Source organism: Phocoena phocoena, chromosome 8 (genome assembly GCF_963924675.1).
Source record: "Phocoena phocoena chromosome 8, mPhoPho1.1, whole genome shotgun sequence".
NCBI classification, from domain to species: domain Eukaryota; kingdom Metazoa; phylum Chordata; class Mammalia; order Artiodactyla; family Phocoenidae; genus Phocoena; species Phocoena phocoena.
The window spans coordinates 74,191,290-74,210,026 of NC_089226.1; the positions used below are offsets into that span (position 1 = coordinate 74,191,290).

Consider the following 18,737-nt stretch of genomic DNA (forward strand, 5'->3'; position numbering starts at 1 on the left):
AAGCAATTAGCAGTGTCAAGATTTCAGAAAGAATGATTGAATTATGAGAGAGGGAGACTATTGGAGACCATATAAGCATGAAGGGACCACAGTTTATTTTTACATGAATCCAGGTTCAGTTTATGTCTCACTTTATATTTAATGGCATGGAGTAAAGCCTTTATAAAAGACAGTCAGCCAATAACTTGAGTATTCATGCTCCTTATCACCAAGCAATTCCACAATACTTTAGAGGTACTCATTTACTACTGTTATCACTAATAAAAATAAAGCTTTGTGGGGATTCCCTGGCAGTCCAGTGGTTAGGACTCTGCGCTTTCACTGCTGTGAGCCCAGGTTTGATCCCTAGTCAGGGAACTAAGATCCCACAAGCCATGCGGTGCGGCCAAATAAAAAAAATTTTTTAAAGTTTTGTAAAGTTAGTGAAAGTGGATTTACTATTTTCTTCTATTATTAGCTAAGACTTACTAATTGTATATCAGAAATTGTTGTGTTTTACGTTCAGCCAACCAAGAGATCAGGAGTAAAACCAAGAAAATGTTAGGTTGAGATCAATGCATAATTTTACAAGGAATTAAGATGAAAACCAATGTATATTTTAGGATGACAGCATAGAATGTAAATGCTTTATACCCTAAAAGTGTCAAATACCACATCTCACAAAAATTGTAAAGGGAATGCAGGAGGTAGGTGGGAAAGTGTGTATACTTAAATGGATTTATCTTTTTTTTTTTTTTTTTGCGGTACGCGGTCCTCTTACCGTTGTGGCCTCTCCCATTGCGGAGCACAGGCTCTGGACGCACAGGCTCAGCGGCCATGGCTCATAGGCCTAGCCGCTCCGCAGCATGTGGGATCTTCCCAGACCGGGGCATGAACCCGTGTCCCCTGCATCGGCAGGCAGACTCTCAACCACTGTGCCACCAGGGAAGCCCAGATTTATCTTTAATAGGAATTTATGGGATATCATTTAAAGCTGACAACTCAAGTAATAGCATTAGAGCACATTTAGCACTACAGAGGTAATATTAAAATGATACTGTTGATTAAAATTGAATGGTGAGGCTTGTGGTCATTGATCCTGTCTGTATCATGATTGTAGTGGTGATTGTGTAACTCTGTGTTATCAAATCACATAGGATTATACATCAAAAAGGACAGAGAGAGAGTTTTACTGCATGTAAATTTTACCTCAATAGAGATGACTTAAAAAAAAAAAAAAATGAGGGCTTCCCTGGTGGCGCAGGGGACACGGGTTCAAGCCCTGCTCCGGGAAGATCCCACATGCCGCGGAGCACCTGGGTCTGTGCACCACAACTACTGAGCCTGAGCTCTAGAGCCCGTGAGCCACAACTACTGAGCCCACGAGCCACAACTTCTGAGCTCACGTGCCACAACTGCTGAAGCCCACGCACCTGGAGCCTGTGCTCCACAACAGGAGAGGCCACTGCAATGAGAAGCCCATGCCCTGCAACAAAGAATAGCCCCCTCTCGCCACAACTAGAGAAAGCCCACGCACAGCAACGAAGACCCAACACAGCCAAAAATAAATTAATTAATTTAAAAAAAAAATGAAGCAGCATCTTCCACCTCCTTCAGGTCAAATGAATTATGACATAATTTGATTTCTAGCTATTTTGAAAAATATATTAAAACTCTGTACTAACTACCTACTTCTGTAATTGTTGTTAGTATTATCATTACATCTCTTTTTCTAATTAAAAAAATAATTGGGTGATTAAGAAGAGGAAAGGAAAGGGAAAAACAAGGAAATATACTAACTTTATCATTACTCGCAATAGGAGATTAGTAAATACTGTTAAAAATAGACAACTAAAGATATTCTATAAGGTTGTAATTATAAAGTTAGCTACTAGAACAAAAAGGCAAACTTTGTAAATTAAAGAATTAATACTTAGGAAAAAAGCAAAAAGACCATGTAGTTGAACTACTTAAAAAACAAAATAAAACAAAAACTACAGATACAGAATAATATAAAATGGTAGAGTTGTGAACAAGAAAAAGTTCTCATATCAATAATGTAAATGGACTAAATTCATTTATTAAATGAAAAAGAATTTCAGATAGGATCACAAGAGAAAACCCAATTCTGTGCACTATATAGTGACACACCTAAAACAAAATTATATAGAAAAGTTAAACTTGGATTAAAAAAGATACTCAGGCAAATAGAAAAAAAGTCATGATATTGGTACCAAACAAAAGGGAATTTGGGCAAAATATTATATAATTATATGAATAGGGCTTAGCATTAAGGAGCAAAATCATGCCCATCTTCATAGCTACTGAAAAGGTTTTTTGTTTTGTTTTGTTTTTTGTGGTACGCGGGCCTTTCACTGTTGTGGCCTCTCCCGTTGCGGAGCACAGGCTCCAGATGCACAGGCTCAGCGGCCATGGGTCACAGGCCTAGCCGCTCCGCGGCATGTGGGATCTTCCCGGACCGGGGCACGAACCCGCGTCCCCAGCATCGGCAGGTGGACTCTCGACCACTGCGCCACCATGGAAGCCCTGAAAAGGTTTTTATATGTAAAATGAATAATCTGAAAGTTTAAGAATGGAATACTTACCTAGTTAGTTTCCAAGAATCTCCCCACAAAATATCTACTAATTACAAAAGAGGAAAGAGTAAATTTCCATGTAGAAGCCTAGCAGACTCCACTTTAGTCAAGTAATCAGGGTTGACATTGTCCAGAATTGGACCAATTGAAATTGTAGGAGCACAAAGAAATAATTCGTTGCTTTGAAACTTCCTCAGAACTGATAATAGTTTTGTAAAATCATAAGTGTTGCATAGAAATGTAGGTGCCCATTAAAGGAGACATCTTCCATGGTACTGGAAAAGAATGTTGTTTTCATTGCCTTTCATTGCAAGGAAAATGAAAGGTTTCTTCCCCCCTCATATGGTCAGAACAAAACTCAACTTTCTTATGAGGTCCTTCACAGTGTACATCTTCTCTGATTTATAGTTGTCAGGATTATAAAGTTGAGCACTATGTTCAGTACAAAGCAAGTTACTAAGACAGCCGTATCCTAAGTCATTGTTTCCTAATCTTGGCAGACCATCACAGTCACTGGGACCTTTTGTTAAAAATACGGATCTTCAGACTCCACGTCTGATCCTTTTGAACCAAAATCTAGGGGAAGAGTCCTGTCGTAAGAATTTATTTAAGATGTACCCAGCAGTAGGTATTGCTGCCTCTGAAAAGTAGACACAGGTTTAGGTGTATATCATTAGTAGAGCCTAAGTCATGTGTTCATGCCTAACTTGCAAGGGAGGGAGGGAGGGAGGGAAAGCAAGTTTTTGTCATTTTCAGCTTTTATAGAGGGAAGTAGGCCCTGCCTCAACATAGGAAATCTCTCAAACAGTTCAGAGGGGGGCAGCAAAATAGAGTGGCAGATATGTACTATATACACTGACAGATCTGTCTCTCTCAGGTTTTACATTAGAATTTGCATTGGAAACCTGATCTATGCTAATAAGAAATTGCCTCTGTTATAAAGTCCAGGTTTACAAATATACTTTTCTTACTATTTCCCTCTCTGTAGAAAGCTGAGCTGTAGAGTTTACTGACTCCTCCCCCATTTCTGCTTGGTTGCTCTCCTTTTTAGGATCTCTTTTACCTTATCACCTCATTCCTTTACTCAGATGGAATGGGTAAGGCTGAATGTTTCCATTTTCCTCACTTTGCCCTGAAATTTTATTAATCTCTAAACTTTCTCAACCCTTTTTTCCTTCCTCTTTCTTCTCCAACAGGTGCTCATTTACTGTGGGATAGTTGAGTTCCTCTTTCCTTTTTTTCCATTTGAAAAGCATAAAATGTGGCATCATGAATAAATGGAAAGCATAAAGATTTTGCAGTCAGACCTTGAGTTAAATCCCTGCTTCATCAGATGATTAGTTACCTAGTTAGCTGATGAAGACCAGTAATTTAGGCAGGTTACTTAATTTTTCTGAATTTCAGTTTCCTTATCTGAAAAATGAGGATTATAATCCAGCTTTATAGAATCAGTCAAAAGTCTGAATGAGATGCTTGACATAAAATAGTTGCTCAATAAATGTTGATTCCCCCCCCCCGAGTTATAGCTGGTAAACATGAGATTAGTGTTAAGGTTATACCTTATAAAAGTTTTGAAATGAATTTAGGCATCATGGTGTTATCGCCTGCTGTTTGTATAGTACATATCTCAGTGTAATCAGCCCCTAACACTGTCCCATAGTGCTTAGAGGTTTCTTTAGTATTTCCATAATTTACTGTGTACTTCCTCATCTTCAAATCTGTTTTTCCCACGTTTATTACTTTTGTTCTGTTCAGTGATATTGCAGTAGTGTCATTTTCTACCTTTTTTTCATATTATAATTTTTCAATGCATATTGCAGCAACATTTTAGCCTAGTTAAGCTTTAGAATGTGGGCCTAATCACTATTTATACATTTATTATAAGTTAACGATGAGAAGATGTTGCAATTTCCAAATAAATATTAGTTAATTTTTAAGATAACCTTATTATATAAATTAATTTTTAAGCTTATTCAATTCCCAAATTATTTATGCATGTCAGTCACTGTATTGTTGACTGTTATTTCAGTGAAGTCTACCTCCATGTGGTTCACATATATTGTGAAAAGGACAGTCTATTTTGATTTATTTATTATCTCCTTTCATTCTAAACCTTTTTCCTCTCTGGTTATTTATATACAAGCAGTGATGCTAGTGTTTACTAGGAATTGTTTCTTTATGCATCTCAGTCTTATCCTTTAGTGTCCAAAAGTTTGTGAGGCATTTCTAAGGGATAAAGGATTTCCCATCTTTATCTGTTCACCATGTGAGCTGTTCTAGTGACAGATGAATTCTGGGCAGTGAATCGAGAAGGACACAGATGTCGAAGCCATGAATTTATAAATGGTCTGTTAAGAGGGTGCTTTTGTCCAATCAACACTTTGTTAATTTCACCTACAAGAAGGAATAATTATTCAATTATGCTTCTTTCTGACAAAAATCAGGTGACAAATGTGTCAGAATATGAAGGTAAAGGGTTAGTCAGGATTCTGACAAGTGGCCCAAAATTTTAGCCAGCTCTGAGGAGATGGATAAAGAATCAAATTGACCTATAGCATTGATAACAAGTCTTTCATAAATATTCATAGATCTTACTAACTGAAAGATAAAAGCTAATTTCATTTCTAAATTCTAACAAATACAGGAACCATGATTTTCTGTATTATATTTTGTTTTATTCTTTTGATTTTCTGTATTTTTGTGAAATATAATTAGCTTGAAAAATAAACCTTGAGGGACTTCCCTGGTGGTCCAGTGGTTAAGACTCAGCACTCCCAATTCAGGGGACCTGGGTTCGACCCCTGGTTGGGGAACTAGATCCCACATGCCTGCCTCAACTAAAAGATCCCACATGCAAGTAAAAGATCCCGCGTGCCACAATGAAGATCCCACGTGCCACAACTAAGATGCGGAGCAGCCAAATTAATTAATTAATAAGTTAATAATAAATAAGTAAACCTTGGAAAAGTTAAATCATATTCCTCTTTAGTCTGTTTCTCTTATTACCAACATATTTTCAAAACTTTTTAATTAGTTTTAGTAACATAGTTTTTCCTTATGAATGAAAAAGCTATCCTTATTTCTTAGTAATATTACTAACTAGTACATCATATTGCTTGATACAGAGCCGGAGTTCAGCAAACTTTTTCTACAAAGGGCTAGGTAGTAAGTATATTAAGTTCAGTAAGATTTTTAATAATATTCTAAAATAGAAGAACTCTGTGAACCATGTTTAGTAGCTTGAATGTACACTGTACAACCCCAGGGGATATTTGGACACTGTGAGTGGTGCTCCCAGAAGTAGCGTAGTATAATGGCCCTGATAATGACCTCCCTCATCCATTTTTCCCTCATCTATATCAGGGATATCTATATCTGGTGTGCTGCCTGTTTTTGTAGATAAAGTTTTATTGGAAAATAGCCATGCTTGTGTATTTATATATTGTCTTTGGGGCTTTCACATCATAGCAACAGAGATGAGTAGCTTCAATAAAGACCATACACAAAACCTAAAACAGTCACTTTACATAAAATGTTTGCTGACCCCTGATCTGTACCCTTATTATGTTCCTCTTTAAGGGTGAAATTAACAGGATATAATGTTGGAAAGCTTACATGATGGTCATATTAAGTCTGACAAAGTATACAAAAAGAAGTTGCCAGCTATCTAACGTTGCTTCAGAATTCTGTTTCTTCTTCAGTGCTTCTCATAGTAAGGACCTGGTTCAGGAAACTAAACATACATACCTTTCCTGTAGCAGATACTCTTGCCGGGTCAGCATTTACAGTAGCACATCATTTACTTTGAAAAATTTATATTGATCAGAAATTTAAACACAGTCAAGAGGCTTAACACGTCCGTGGAGGAAGAGGAGGGTAGAAGTAACTCAGTTTACACAGCAGTCGACTCCAGCCCAATGCAGCTATCATATCTGCCTTACATGCCCCCTTAGAGAAGACTTGAGAAACTTCTTATCAGTGACATAGCACCAGTTATTTTTTCTGGGTATCTCAGATGTCAGGTTTGGAAGAAGCAATTGCTCTGATGCCAGCAGATCTTATCGTGGGCTTTATTTAGAAGATAATTTAGTGCTGCTGTCGTTGAATAATAAAATTCCTACAGCTGTGGAGAGAAACAGAGTTTGGGGGAAGGAGAGGGTTATTTCTCTGCTGTTTAAGTCTGAAGGCTAGTTAATAATAGTAAAATTTTTTCCTTTGTGCATTTCTTTGGCACGTATGTACTTGCTTTCAGTTTGTTGATATAGGGGTATGTAACTTATATTTTAATTCAAGAATCCCCTACATTTGAAGGACAAAGTTAATTTTGTTATTTATTAGTCCAAAAAAAGAACATCAATGTTATTTTTTAAATTTTGTGTTATAAAGGTTTTTACTAGTTATGAGAAGAGAGTTTCTCCCTGAACTCTCTCTTTCCTTACCTCTCTTAACACTTACTCTCTTGGTGTTCTTCTTACTTCTGTGGTCTAGCTTCTCAGCCATTTCTTTTCAGCCTCCTTTTCTTCTACTCATCCCTTAAATTCCGCTACTCATTATGTATCCCTAGGTGACCTCATAAGCTCCCATAACTTATACTTGCATTTATGTGCTCACGGTTCCAAATTTATATATTGAACCCAGATCACCGCTTTTGAATTTCAGACCTGTATAGTCAGCTGTTTGTTGGATATTTTTACCTGTTTGTCTCATAAGCATTAAACTCTCATATTCCTCTTGAATCTGCCCTTTTTTAAATTTCCTATTATAATGGTTAGTACCACAGTTTACCCAGTTGCTAAGTCTAAAACTGTGTCATCCTTGACTCTTCCCTCTTTCTCACCTTCACAGCCAGCCGGTCTTACAGCCCTATGAGTTGTACCTCCTAAACACCCCTTGACTGTATCTCCTCCTCTCCATTCCCACAACCATCACTCTATTTCAGATCACCTGTATTATTACATTTATCTCTTAGTTTGTCTCTTAGTCTTGCTCCCTACCTTTTATTCTCCACATTGCACTCAAGGTGGCTTTTCTAAGACCAAAATCTGATCAAGTTGCTACCCTATGTAAAAATTTTCACTGGCTTGTCATTATTCTTAGAATAAAGTCTAATTTATTAATGTGGTTTACTCAGCACTGTTTTCTTTGGTCCCTCCTTTGTCGACTTCTGTTTCACTGTTCCTCTGAAATTGGAGTGTACTGTGCCCCTACATGCCCACTGCCCCCTCTACCTAGAACACTCTTTCCCTCCCACTGGTAACTTAGTTGGTCTTCAGTTCTTGCCTTAAACAATATCCTTGTTCCCCTGCTACAGCTACAGCTAACTCAGATTTCTGAGTTAGCTGTTTTTTTCTGTAGGTCCCTTAGTAACTTGTGCTTCCCCTTTCTTAGTATTTATTACATCACTAATAATTGCTAATATATTTGTCAGAATTGTGTAAATGTAAGTTTGAGTAGGGACATGTATGCACAGTCTGTAAAATAGAATAACTTATCAGCACACATTTGGTGCTTATAAATGTTTACCTTTCATAATGGATAAGAGAGGGTAATATGAACTGGTCTTCTACACAACTGTAAAATTCTATCACACAACACACCTTTTTAAAGGATTTGCCTCTTCACATTTCAGAGGAACATTTAAAGTAAAAATCTAGTACCTCTTTTACAGTCAGCATGTTTAATGTTAATAAATATGTTTATTTCAGGATTGTGTCCATCCTTTCTAAATAATTTGAGTGGGAACCCATCGTTGAAATCTTTGTTTTTTTTTTTTTTTTTTTTTTTTTTTTTTTTTTTTTTTATGCGTTACGCGGGCCTCTCACTGTTGTGGCCTCTCCCGTTGCGGAGGACAGGCTCCGGACGCGCAGGCTCAGCGGCCATGGCTCACGGGCCCAGCCGCTCCGCGGCATGTGGGATCTTCCCAGACCGGGGCACGAACCCGTGTCCCCTGCATCGGCAGGCGGACTCTCAACCACTGCGCCACCAGGGAAGCCCGAAATCTTTGTTTTAATCTTACCATCACAGTAATAGAAATCTTTTATTTATTATTTTTTTAAAGAGGCCACAACATGGAACTTGGTTATTTTCTCTGATCCATACCTTTGTTAATCCCCTGCTGCTAGTAATCATTTGCTAGCAATCTGTACTGTTGGATTTGATATTTATATTTAGCCTTTAAAAATTATATTTTGTTATAAAGAGAGATAATGCTAAATTGTTCGTTGTTTTATTTGTTACAGTCTACCCTGATATTTGCACTATCAGCCTTGTGGCAGTAAGTGATATGAATAAACATGCTGATAGAATTACTTTTTGGGATGATGTCTATGGCTTCAACATGTCCTGCATGAAGAAAGCAGTTATTCCAGAAGCTGTGGTGGAAGTTTTAGATCCAAAGACTCTTATTTCAGACCCCTGTAGTATTAAGGTAGGTATTTTACTAATTTTATTTTCTTTAACAGTATGACTATTTTTCTTAGTTTTCATTTATGAGTTTAGTATTTCAAATGAATATATTGATTTTATATATGTATCTTCAAAACAGTAATTATTCTTTCTATTTTAATTAATCTAAAGCAGCTTGATATCATAATATTTGCCAGTTCACTGTGTCATCCCTTTGGAATCACTTCTCTTTATATATTGAAGTTCCTTATACTGAAGGGTTGAATCATTTATTTTGGCTTAGCGAAGGCAAAAAGTCCTGCTGTATTGTCATTTCTGCTTCACCAGCACATTCTGGCCTTATCCTAGCATCTCGTTTACAGCCAGATTATTCGTTCATATATGTTTCACACAACTTCTCTCACCCAGATTTCTTCCAGCCTTTTCAGATTAATTAATTATAGTGATTGTGCCCATGAAACTAAAACCCTACTATGTTCACATTGCTTAGTTAATTCCTTTTGTGTTTTAATCTTACTCTTCACCATGTTAATCTCTAGTTTTATTGTCAATTTTGCTATGTCGAATTTACATGGGTGGAATAATGACTTTGCAGTGAGTGAAAGTCCTGTTGCTTTTTTAAAAGACTTCTTAATTCATCTGTTTCAATTGTATCATCAGATAAATATAGCCTGTTCAGTGTTAAGTTCAGAACATTGTCTCTTCTTTTTTAGTCCGCTGTTTCTTTCATAGTATCAATAGTTGTTCTCTGCACAAAGTAGATATTCAGTTAATGTTCATTAATTTTCTTAAATTGATAAACTATTTTAAGTTAACACATAAAGTTTCTCAACAACAACAAGCTGATTAAAATTGCATTCAACTTTTAAGAAAAAAAAATACAGCCTGGTTAATGACTGTAGGACTGTTCACTGCCCTGGTATACTGAGTGTAAGGGATTTATTTGGGTTCTTTGACTCAGGGTAGGGATGTAAGCCAACTCAGCATTAAGACTGAGCAGAAAGAGGAAGGTCATGTGGGTGTGCTAATTTCTCTCTCTAGTTATCTCTTTGCTTAATGCCAGAAATTCTATGAATAAATAAAATAGTTGAAATAGAAATTTTAGGACTGATAAAGGTGTTTTAAAAGTATATATATATATACCCTTTCTCTTATTTTCTTTGTTTAGGTAAATATAGTATGTTCTGTGTTCTGCAATCCTCCTATAAATAAAAGGCAACCATGCTGTAACGTTTTAAAATTTTTCTCAAACTATTTAAAATAGAGTAATGTTTCAGGTAGTCATATGAATTGTGTTCACTGTATACCTACTCATGGTAAGTCAAATGTTGACAGCCTTTACAGCATCATTTGGTCACACTGCTGTAGCTGAGTCCATCTACTCTCCATAGTGAAATGGAGAAGGATTTGAACTAGGTAGGGCAGAATAAGAAAATAAGGATATTTGGCCATTTTTTTCCTGAAGTGAATCTTCGTAGTTGGTTTTGCTCGTTGGTTGGAATTGTTGTGGTTTTTCCTAGTATGTAAGAAACTTCAGATGCACTTACAAGAGTGAATTCTAAAACACCTTGTCCTTTTAAATAGCATATGTTTTCAAGTTGGCATTTCCTACAAAAATATTAACTGTTATCACACATAATTTATTGTAAATGTATAGCACTGGTGGTATACAGAATGATTTTAGTTGGAACATAGGAAAACATTTTTTATTTGAGAGTATTTTAATGTGTCTTAGAAAAAACTTTAGTACAACAGAGCCATGATTTGATATATATTATTCTTATAAGAAGTCTAAGTAAAAAATACTAATTTGATTTAAAGAAAAATTAACTGAATAATAGTGCTAGTAGCCCTTAAATTTAGAAATAATCCCAAAAGTGGGGTGTGAATGATTAAAGTTGGCAAAGCATTGGTTTACAGTAATCCTTTTTGCATAAAAAAAAAGAAGGAATACTTTTCTGTTTGTTTCTGGTTTTGTTTTTACTATTTTTACTAAGTTCTTCCCTCCACTCTTTTTTCACGGGTAGCTTATAGATTGCCATACAACATGTGTCTCAGATTTGGAGTTTTCTTCAGATTTCACCCTAAAAATCACAAAGACATCGTTGTGCACGGTAAGCTATTTCATTCTACTTTCACAAATCTCTCTAGTAGTGCAGTTGATTGGCAGGCTAATGAATTACCAGGCTTGTGATAAATGAAAAAGACTATTGCCTTTGACAGTCTATCTTTGCCTTTGTTAGACTATCGAATAGATCTGTTTTAATAGGTCAGTAGACTTCAGAAAAGTTCGTTTAGTTCAGAAGAGAAAGTATTAGGGAACCATGTTTACAGAATGATTTTTCTTTATAGATTCTTCATTATTACCTATCATATAATTAACTGAGAGCACTCAACTTTATCTTCATAGACAAAAATTAATGTCCTGCTCCTCCCAGTAACTCTTAACACTCAATTTAGATGGAAATAAGATGTTTATTTGGTGTAATATTTTATATTCTTGTGAGAAAAATAATGAAGAAACTGATTGTTTACCTTTCCTTAAAGAATCAACCTGGTGTAATAGAAAAAGTATGCACTTTAGAAGAGTTAGACAAATCTGGTTTCACATTTGGTTCTGCCACTCACTAGTTTGTTACTTTGTTCAAGTTACCTTAGGTAATCTGTACCTCAGACTAATCAACTGCTTTAAGAAAAATGTTAATAATCCTTTCTGACTAGAAGACTAGTTACATTGATTAGTGAGATAATATGTGAAAACACCTACAATGTAGCCAGAAATGTTATTAAAATATAGTAATTCTTTTCTTAAATAATTTCTGAATGTATATTCATACTAAGGTAACAATATATATATGCCTTTACCGGGAGACTCAGAATGTTAATAAAATGTAGGCCTTTACTTAAGAAGGTATGAATTTACATAGGTGTTATGATATAAATATTTATATTATTTTAAATTTTAATTATATTGTTTAAAAAATACTAATTATAACTTCAGAATTAAAATTTGTATTGAAAACTGTATTGTTAGAAACTGTGTGAAACATTATAGTCATGTTAACTTTGACTCTTCAACCTCATTCTTTTCAATACTTTGCTCAGCTTGACATACAAAAGATTATATGATTTCTTTAAAATTTTTTCAGTTCATTTTGAGCCAATAATTATTTTATATCCAAATGAGTTTAACTGTGTTCTTTGATGTTTTGAGGAATTTTTTTCATTGAAATTGGTTTTACAATTTTGAAAAGTTTAGTATCTAAATCCCAGATTTATGATCATTAAGCACCCATTATATTCATTTAATTGGTGAAAAGCAAGATCTCATTCTTCCCATTCGTTTATCCCAGATTTTCTAATTCTGCTTTTTAGTAACTGAAATGATTTCGTCAATTGAAATTACAGGCTAAAGTCTTTAACTCCTAGACTTACTCTGTGTTTTGATATTAGTAATCCTTGAGAGTTAAAAAAGACCTCTTTTTAAAAAAATTTATTGAAGTGTAATTGATTTACAATGTTGTGTTAATTTTTGCTGTACAGCAAAGAATGTATATATAACATATATATGTATATATATGTTATATGTATATACACATTCTTTTTCATATTCTTTTCCGTTATGGTTTATCACAGGATATTGAATATAGTTCCCTGTGCTATACAGTAGGACCTGGTTGTTTAATCCATTCCATATATAATAGTTTACATCTGCTAAGCCCAACCTCCCACTCCATCTCTCTCTACCCCACCCTCCCCGCAACCACAAGTCTGTTCTCTATGTCTTTGGGTCTGTTTCTGTTTCGTAGATAAGTTCATCTGTGTCATAGTTTAGATTCCACTTATAAGTGATGTCATATGGTATTTGTCTTTCTCTGACTTACTTCACTTAGTATGATAATCTCTAGATCCATCCATGTTGCTGCAAATGACATTATCTCACTCTTTTTATGGCTGAGTAGTATTCTATTGTATACATGCACCATATCATCTTTATCCATTCGTCCGTCAGTGGACATTTAAGTTACTTCCATGTCTTGGCTATCATGAATAATGCTGCTATGAACATTGGGGTGCATGCATCTTTTTGAATTATAGTTTTGTCCAGAAATATGCGCAGGAGTGGGATTGCTGGATCATATGGCAACCCTATTTTTATTTTTTTGAGGAACCTCCATACTGTTTTCCATAGTGACTGCTCCAATTTACATTCCCATCAACAGTGCAGGAGGGTTTCCTTTTCTCCACACCCTGTCCAGCGTTTGTATTTTGTAGATTTTTTAAATGATGACTATTCTGACTGGTGTGAAGTGGTACCTCATTGTAGTTTTGATTTGCATTTCTCTGATAATTAGTCCAGCGTTTGTATTTTGTAGATTTTTTAAATGATGACTATTCTGACTGGTGTGAAGTGGTACCTCATTGTAGTTTTGATTTGCATTTCTCTGATAATTAGTGGTGTTGAGCATCTTTTCATGTGCCTGTTGGTCATCTGTATGTCTTCTTTGGAGAAATGTCTGTTGAGGCCCTCTGCCCATATTTTGATTGGGTTGTTTGTTTTTTTGTTGTTGAGTTGTATGAGCTCTTTGTATATTTTGGAAATTAATCCCTTGTCAGTCGCATCATTTGCAAATGTTTTCTGCTATTCCATATGTTGTCTTTTTGTTTTGTTTATGGTTTCCTTTGCTATACAAAAGCTTATAAGTTTGATTAAGTCCCATTTGTTTATTTTTGCTTTTATTTTTATTTCTTCACCCTTTCAGAGTAAGCTTATAGTTGTTTGATTAATCATCTATATTTCTTAAAACCTTCCTTTCCTTCCCAGTATGTGTCCTCTAACATGAGCCTGACATGAGTAAGATTTGTGGCCTAACGCGTTTATTACATTTTCATTGTCTGTGAATTCCAACCACCCACCCATACCTGCTCCAGCTGTCTTTTGCTCTTTGACATTGTGCCAGCTCCTTACACTCTCCCCTGCCAGCCGTCTGGAGCTATTATGCAAGCCTAGTCTCTGCGGCTACTTTTTAGAATTTTTGCCTGGTTACTTGGGAATAATCCATTAGCAAAGGTATTAAGAGGATGAGTGCCTAATTGGAACTTTGTTTCTCCATTACATAATCAGAAGAATTAATGGAAATATGGGAAATAAAAAAACAATGCCTGGTAAAGTGATGGAGAAAGTTACTTTGGGGAGGAAGAGGTGTGGTTTTCTTAGAGTGAAGAAAAAGATATCCGGTTTTGTACTGCTAAGTACAAACCTTCAAATACATTAAATGCTTGCTTTCTTATGCTGGAAACTTGAATGAATAGCTTAAAAAATAAGATGGACGATTTCTCTGAATAGTTAAGCCCATTTGAAATCTATGCATAACCATTTATTTCATAATGAGATTCTAAATTTGTGACCTAATTAAAATATTGGAGGAAACTGGATTTTTCAAACTAACAAGATGCTTAGAACACCCTCTTTGAATTTAATTTCGATCGCATGTGTGCTGTAGACTGATAGTGCTTTTAGATGGCTTTGTGAAGTGTGTTGGAGCCTTTAATGGAAAAATATCTTTTCTTTGCAGTCTCCCCCACCAACATACACACAGACACACACACATACAGCCCAGAAGAAATTTGATAGCATTTCTAATTTAATGTTTTGCATTAGCAAACTTTATGTTTTGGGGAATTTAACATGATGTGATACTTATATGTAAATGTTTGAGTCTTGGTTGTCTATAATGGTTGAAGGATAATTTTCCAGTGAATGCTAGTAACACATACATAGCAATTTTTTGACCATTTTTTACTGTATCAGTTGATATTATTGACAGTTAAGGTCAAATCACCTTTGCTTTTATGATGAGGTATGAAGCTTTAGTTAGCAACTGGCTTCCTATCTATCATATCAGCCTGTCTACCCTTGCAGTAAATGAAGAATAAAGTCCATTATTTTTATGGAAAGTTTATAGGTGTTCAAAAGCAAATGATTTAAGGCTATACAATTTAGGACCAGTGTGTTTTATCTTGTGAGTTATGGCTTATTTTTTAATGTTATTTATGTAATTGTGTAATGTTCTCTTACTCTGTGTTCCAGCAGCATTTATATTGGCATCTGTCTGTATAAGCTCCTTAAAGATATAGACAGGCATCCTTTTCATAATCCTGGGTGTACATTAAATGACTTCTCATACTTCCTTTTATATAAATGTGAGTTGTTTACCTTAAGAATGAAAATATTTAAGAGGGTTTTATCAGATTACATGCTCACATATGTAATGTCTTTAACATGTAAAGATTTTTTTTATTTGATACATCATCTCTTAAAGCAATCATTTTTCTATCTTAATTTCAACATTATATTTTCTGTCTTTTATTCTACCTCTCTATTAGTGTGTACTGGAATAATGACTGTACAGCAGTGTTCGGTTTGTATAAACTTTCCTTAATATGATTTTAAGCCTCATTTAACAAAGAATATTATTTTTTCTAGCCATTTTTCTTTTACTGCAGTTGTTAAAGATGAACCAGTGGATTAAATTAAAAATAACAGACTTTTTCAATACTTGTATTTAAAAACCTTATATTTTGGATTTTATACAAGTGCATAAATATGAGTTCAGTGACATTTGAGAGCTATTTAATTTTTATCATAACTTTTAAAATCTTTATAATAATGTAAAATTTTATATTAACAGACATTTCAGTTTGTTAAACAAATATTAAATGCTGACTATGTGCCAGATACTTGTCCGAAATCTGTGGGCACAAAGCAAAACAAATAAAACTATACTCTGTCCTGAAAAGGCACTTAAGTGAGAGGAGACAGGTACTGACATTTTAGTATGAATAATAAAGATAGGAATATAGAGATATTAAGAGGGTAGTCTGAGATTGGGAGCACAGAAGTGAGGTATTTTTCTGGTGGAAAAATTATAGTTGGTAATCAAATTTTACAGCCAAGATTTCATGACAAAGATAATAAACTTTACCTCTCTCAAAAAAAAAAAAGATTTGTCTTTTAAACAGGGAAGCCTATTCTGTTTCGAAGGATGAAAAGATTGACAGAAAAGCTGAAGTATGGTAGCCATGTAGGAAGTTCATTTTGGGGTAATTTCTATTCACTTATTTTTTAAATTCACTGGTCTTTTCTTCATTTGTATTCTTTCTGTTAAGGTCGCCAATAAATATTTTCATTTTAAATATCATGTTTTTTAGTTGTAGAATTAATATTTTGATTGAGTTACTATTTTTCATCTTTTTAACCACTTTGGTCAATCTTTTTACCTAAATTCCTTAATATTTATAATAATTCTTTTAAGATCTGTTTGCTAATTCTATGAGCCCCCTGTGATTCTACTTCTGTTGCTTTTTTCTTTTGACTGTGGTCACATTTTCCTATTTCTTCTCATATTTCATAACTTTATATTTTATGCTAGACATTGTATAAAAGATAGTACAGTCTTATGTAAATAATACTTTCTCCTAGACAGGCCTCCACTTACCTCTGTCTGGTAGCTAGAATGACGGCCTGATCCCTTTTATCTAATCTGGAGTTGAGCTTGATCAGGGCTGGGTACCACTGCAGTTAATTTACTGTGACTTGAGCATAAGATTAGGCCTCTCCCTCTTGCCAACTTCTTGGAAAGACCATCAAAATAAAGCTGAGTTTAGGGAGGAAAACAGAGTTAGGATTATTTATGAGATTTGAGAGATCTGATTTTCAGAGGGTCTGTCTATGCAGAGCAAGGGATTAGAGGGGAGAGGAAAGGTCCTGATCTGGGTTTGGCATAGTTCATGATCTAGTTGAGAATTGGTAGTGCCAACTAAAAATTGTCACTTGATGTCTGCCTTTACAAGGATTAGGTCACTAATCTTCATGAGAGATTAGTTGCTCCCTCTTTGTAGCAGTTCCTCAGTGCTATCTGAGACGCTGTGTCCTGGGCTAGAGTCCCCATTTTGCCCCAAATAAAACAACTCACAACTCTCACGTTGAGTTTTTTTTTTTTTTTTTTTCAGTTGACCGTAGACACAGTGAGGGGTGGGTTTCAGAGTGAGTTTTGAAGAGTAAACAGTGTAGTTGAGCCATCTGCTTTTGAGAAGAGGGTGGTGCGTATTTACTCTCAGGATTAGCTGAAAAGTTTATTGTTCATATAAATGGGTTTTCTTGAGGTGCCTGAAACAAACCACCTCATCTTTCTGGGCAAGAGTTTGTGGAATAGCAGAGAGCTGAATAGTAATACCTTGCTAATGGTGACAGCGAACTGTGTGGTTGCAGATGCTTTTGGCTTTGAGATCTAAACACTGCAAGAAAACCTCTCTCTTCCTGTTATGTCGTACAAGCACCAGCTTCATCTGCCTTCTTAGTTTGCAGAGACGACTAGACATCCCTTTCGGGATTCTCCAAATTCCAGTGCACCATACTAGCCCAGACTTGGTGGTCAAAAATTGGTTGGGTTTTCCTTATCCCAGCAAGGTTCCTGTGCCTGTGGCATTTTTACTGCTTTGCCCACCCATTGCCCCAGCATTGGATAGATGCTCTCAGGTGACAGCAACTGTTTCTGCCTGCTCAGTTGGGAAGGGCTCATTACTGTCTGGAAATAATTTATTTAGACTTTTTTTTGCATCCAAGGCTCTTTGATGGTTTTAGTGAAAAATAGAATTGTTTAGTTTCCCCAGGTTTTTTTTTGTTGTTGTTGTTGCATCAGAGTAAGGAGAGGGTCTTTTGCAAACATACCCTACTAGAAACAGAAGTCCCTGAATGCATTATTTTAAAAGACCAATCTAGAAAATAAATCTGGGTCTACACATTTAGGATTATTTTTAAGTTAGGAAAAGTAAGTGAAAATAAACAAAAGTTAATGAGTGAACTGAAAATAAATTATATGTTACCTCTCAATTCTCATTTTGTTTTTTTTTTCTTTTTTTAAAAAAATGATATACTTGATGAGTGGTAAAAACATATATTTAAGAGGCACTGATATTTAGCTTCGGATGGAATCAGAACAAGTCTTGAGTTACAGTTTTTAAGGCTAATGTAAATGTTATTAAAAGAAACTTTAAAGTGTTTACCATTCAAACTTTCCTGATTCTCAAGGAGTACTCATAGTACTTGTTTTCATTTTACGCTTTCAATAAGCTTTAAATTTTTCTGATGGCTGAAGAAGAAACATCAAAATGAGCCCATTTCTTTGCAGTTGTGTTCTTTAACTCTTCTTTCAAAGCTTTTTAAAAATCTCTGACAGTCGAAGCCTACTAATTTTAAACTCATTCCTTGGTATTAAATTAGTTCTTAGTACTTTTGGGTGTAAATTGACGTAATTTTGACCTTGCAAAGCCAATCAACTAAAGAAACTATTAAAACACATCTGTGCTGCTTAGAAATAGTAAGATTTGTCTTGAACTTGCATCATAGATTTTAGTGGGACATCTGGTATATATTTTAACAGGCTTCATTAAGTAAATTTTATGTCTCGGAGGGAGAGCATTTCTAATTGTGAGACTCCACCTCTACAGTCAGTTTTAGGTTTCTACTTAAATGAATAACCATACAGTCTAGAGCCTGGTCCTGAACTTTCTGCTCTCTTCTGAAACCTGAACCTTTGGAGTTAGGCTTAGATGGTGTTGAGAATACTTAAATCTCTTTATTTCCAGGAACTGGTTATTGAATAGTATTATGTGTTAAGAGCTGCAAGGCATTATAGTAATATAATAGGCATTAGGCAATATATAAGGCATTATAGTAATATAGCTGCAAGGGAA

The 18,737-nt window shown here is 35.2% G+C and overlaps 1 protein-coding gene across 4 annotated transcripts in view; it reads left to right on the forward strand.

Annotated features, from left to right (window-relative positions):
- PRMT3 (protein arginine methyltransferase 3) overlaps positions 1–18,737 on the forward strand; it is a 134,355-nt gene that overhangs the window by 76,709 nt on the left and 38,909 nt on the right. For all 4 annotated transcript variants that reach the window (XM_065882044.1, XM_065882041.1, XM_065882043.1 and 1 more), the window contains 2 exons: positions 8,816–9,003; positions 11,009–11,095. In XM_065882044.1, the coding sequence (XP_065738116.1) occupies positions 8,816–9,003; positions 11,009–11,095 (275 nt within the window). The remainder of the gene's footprint in view (positions 1–8,815; positions 9,004–11,008; positions 11,096–18,737) is intronic.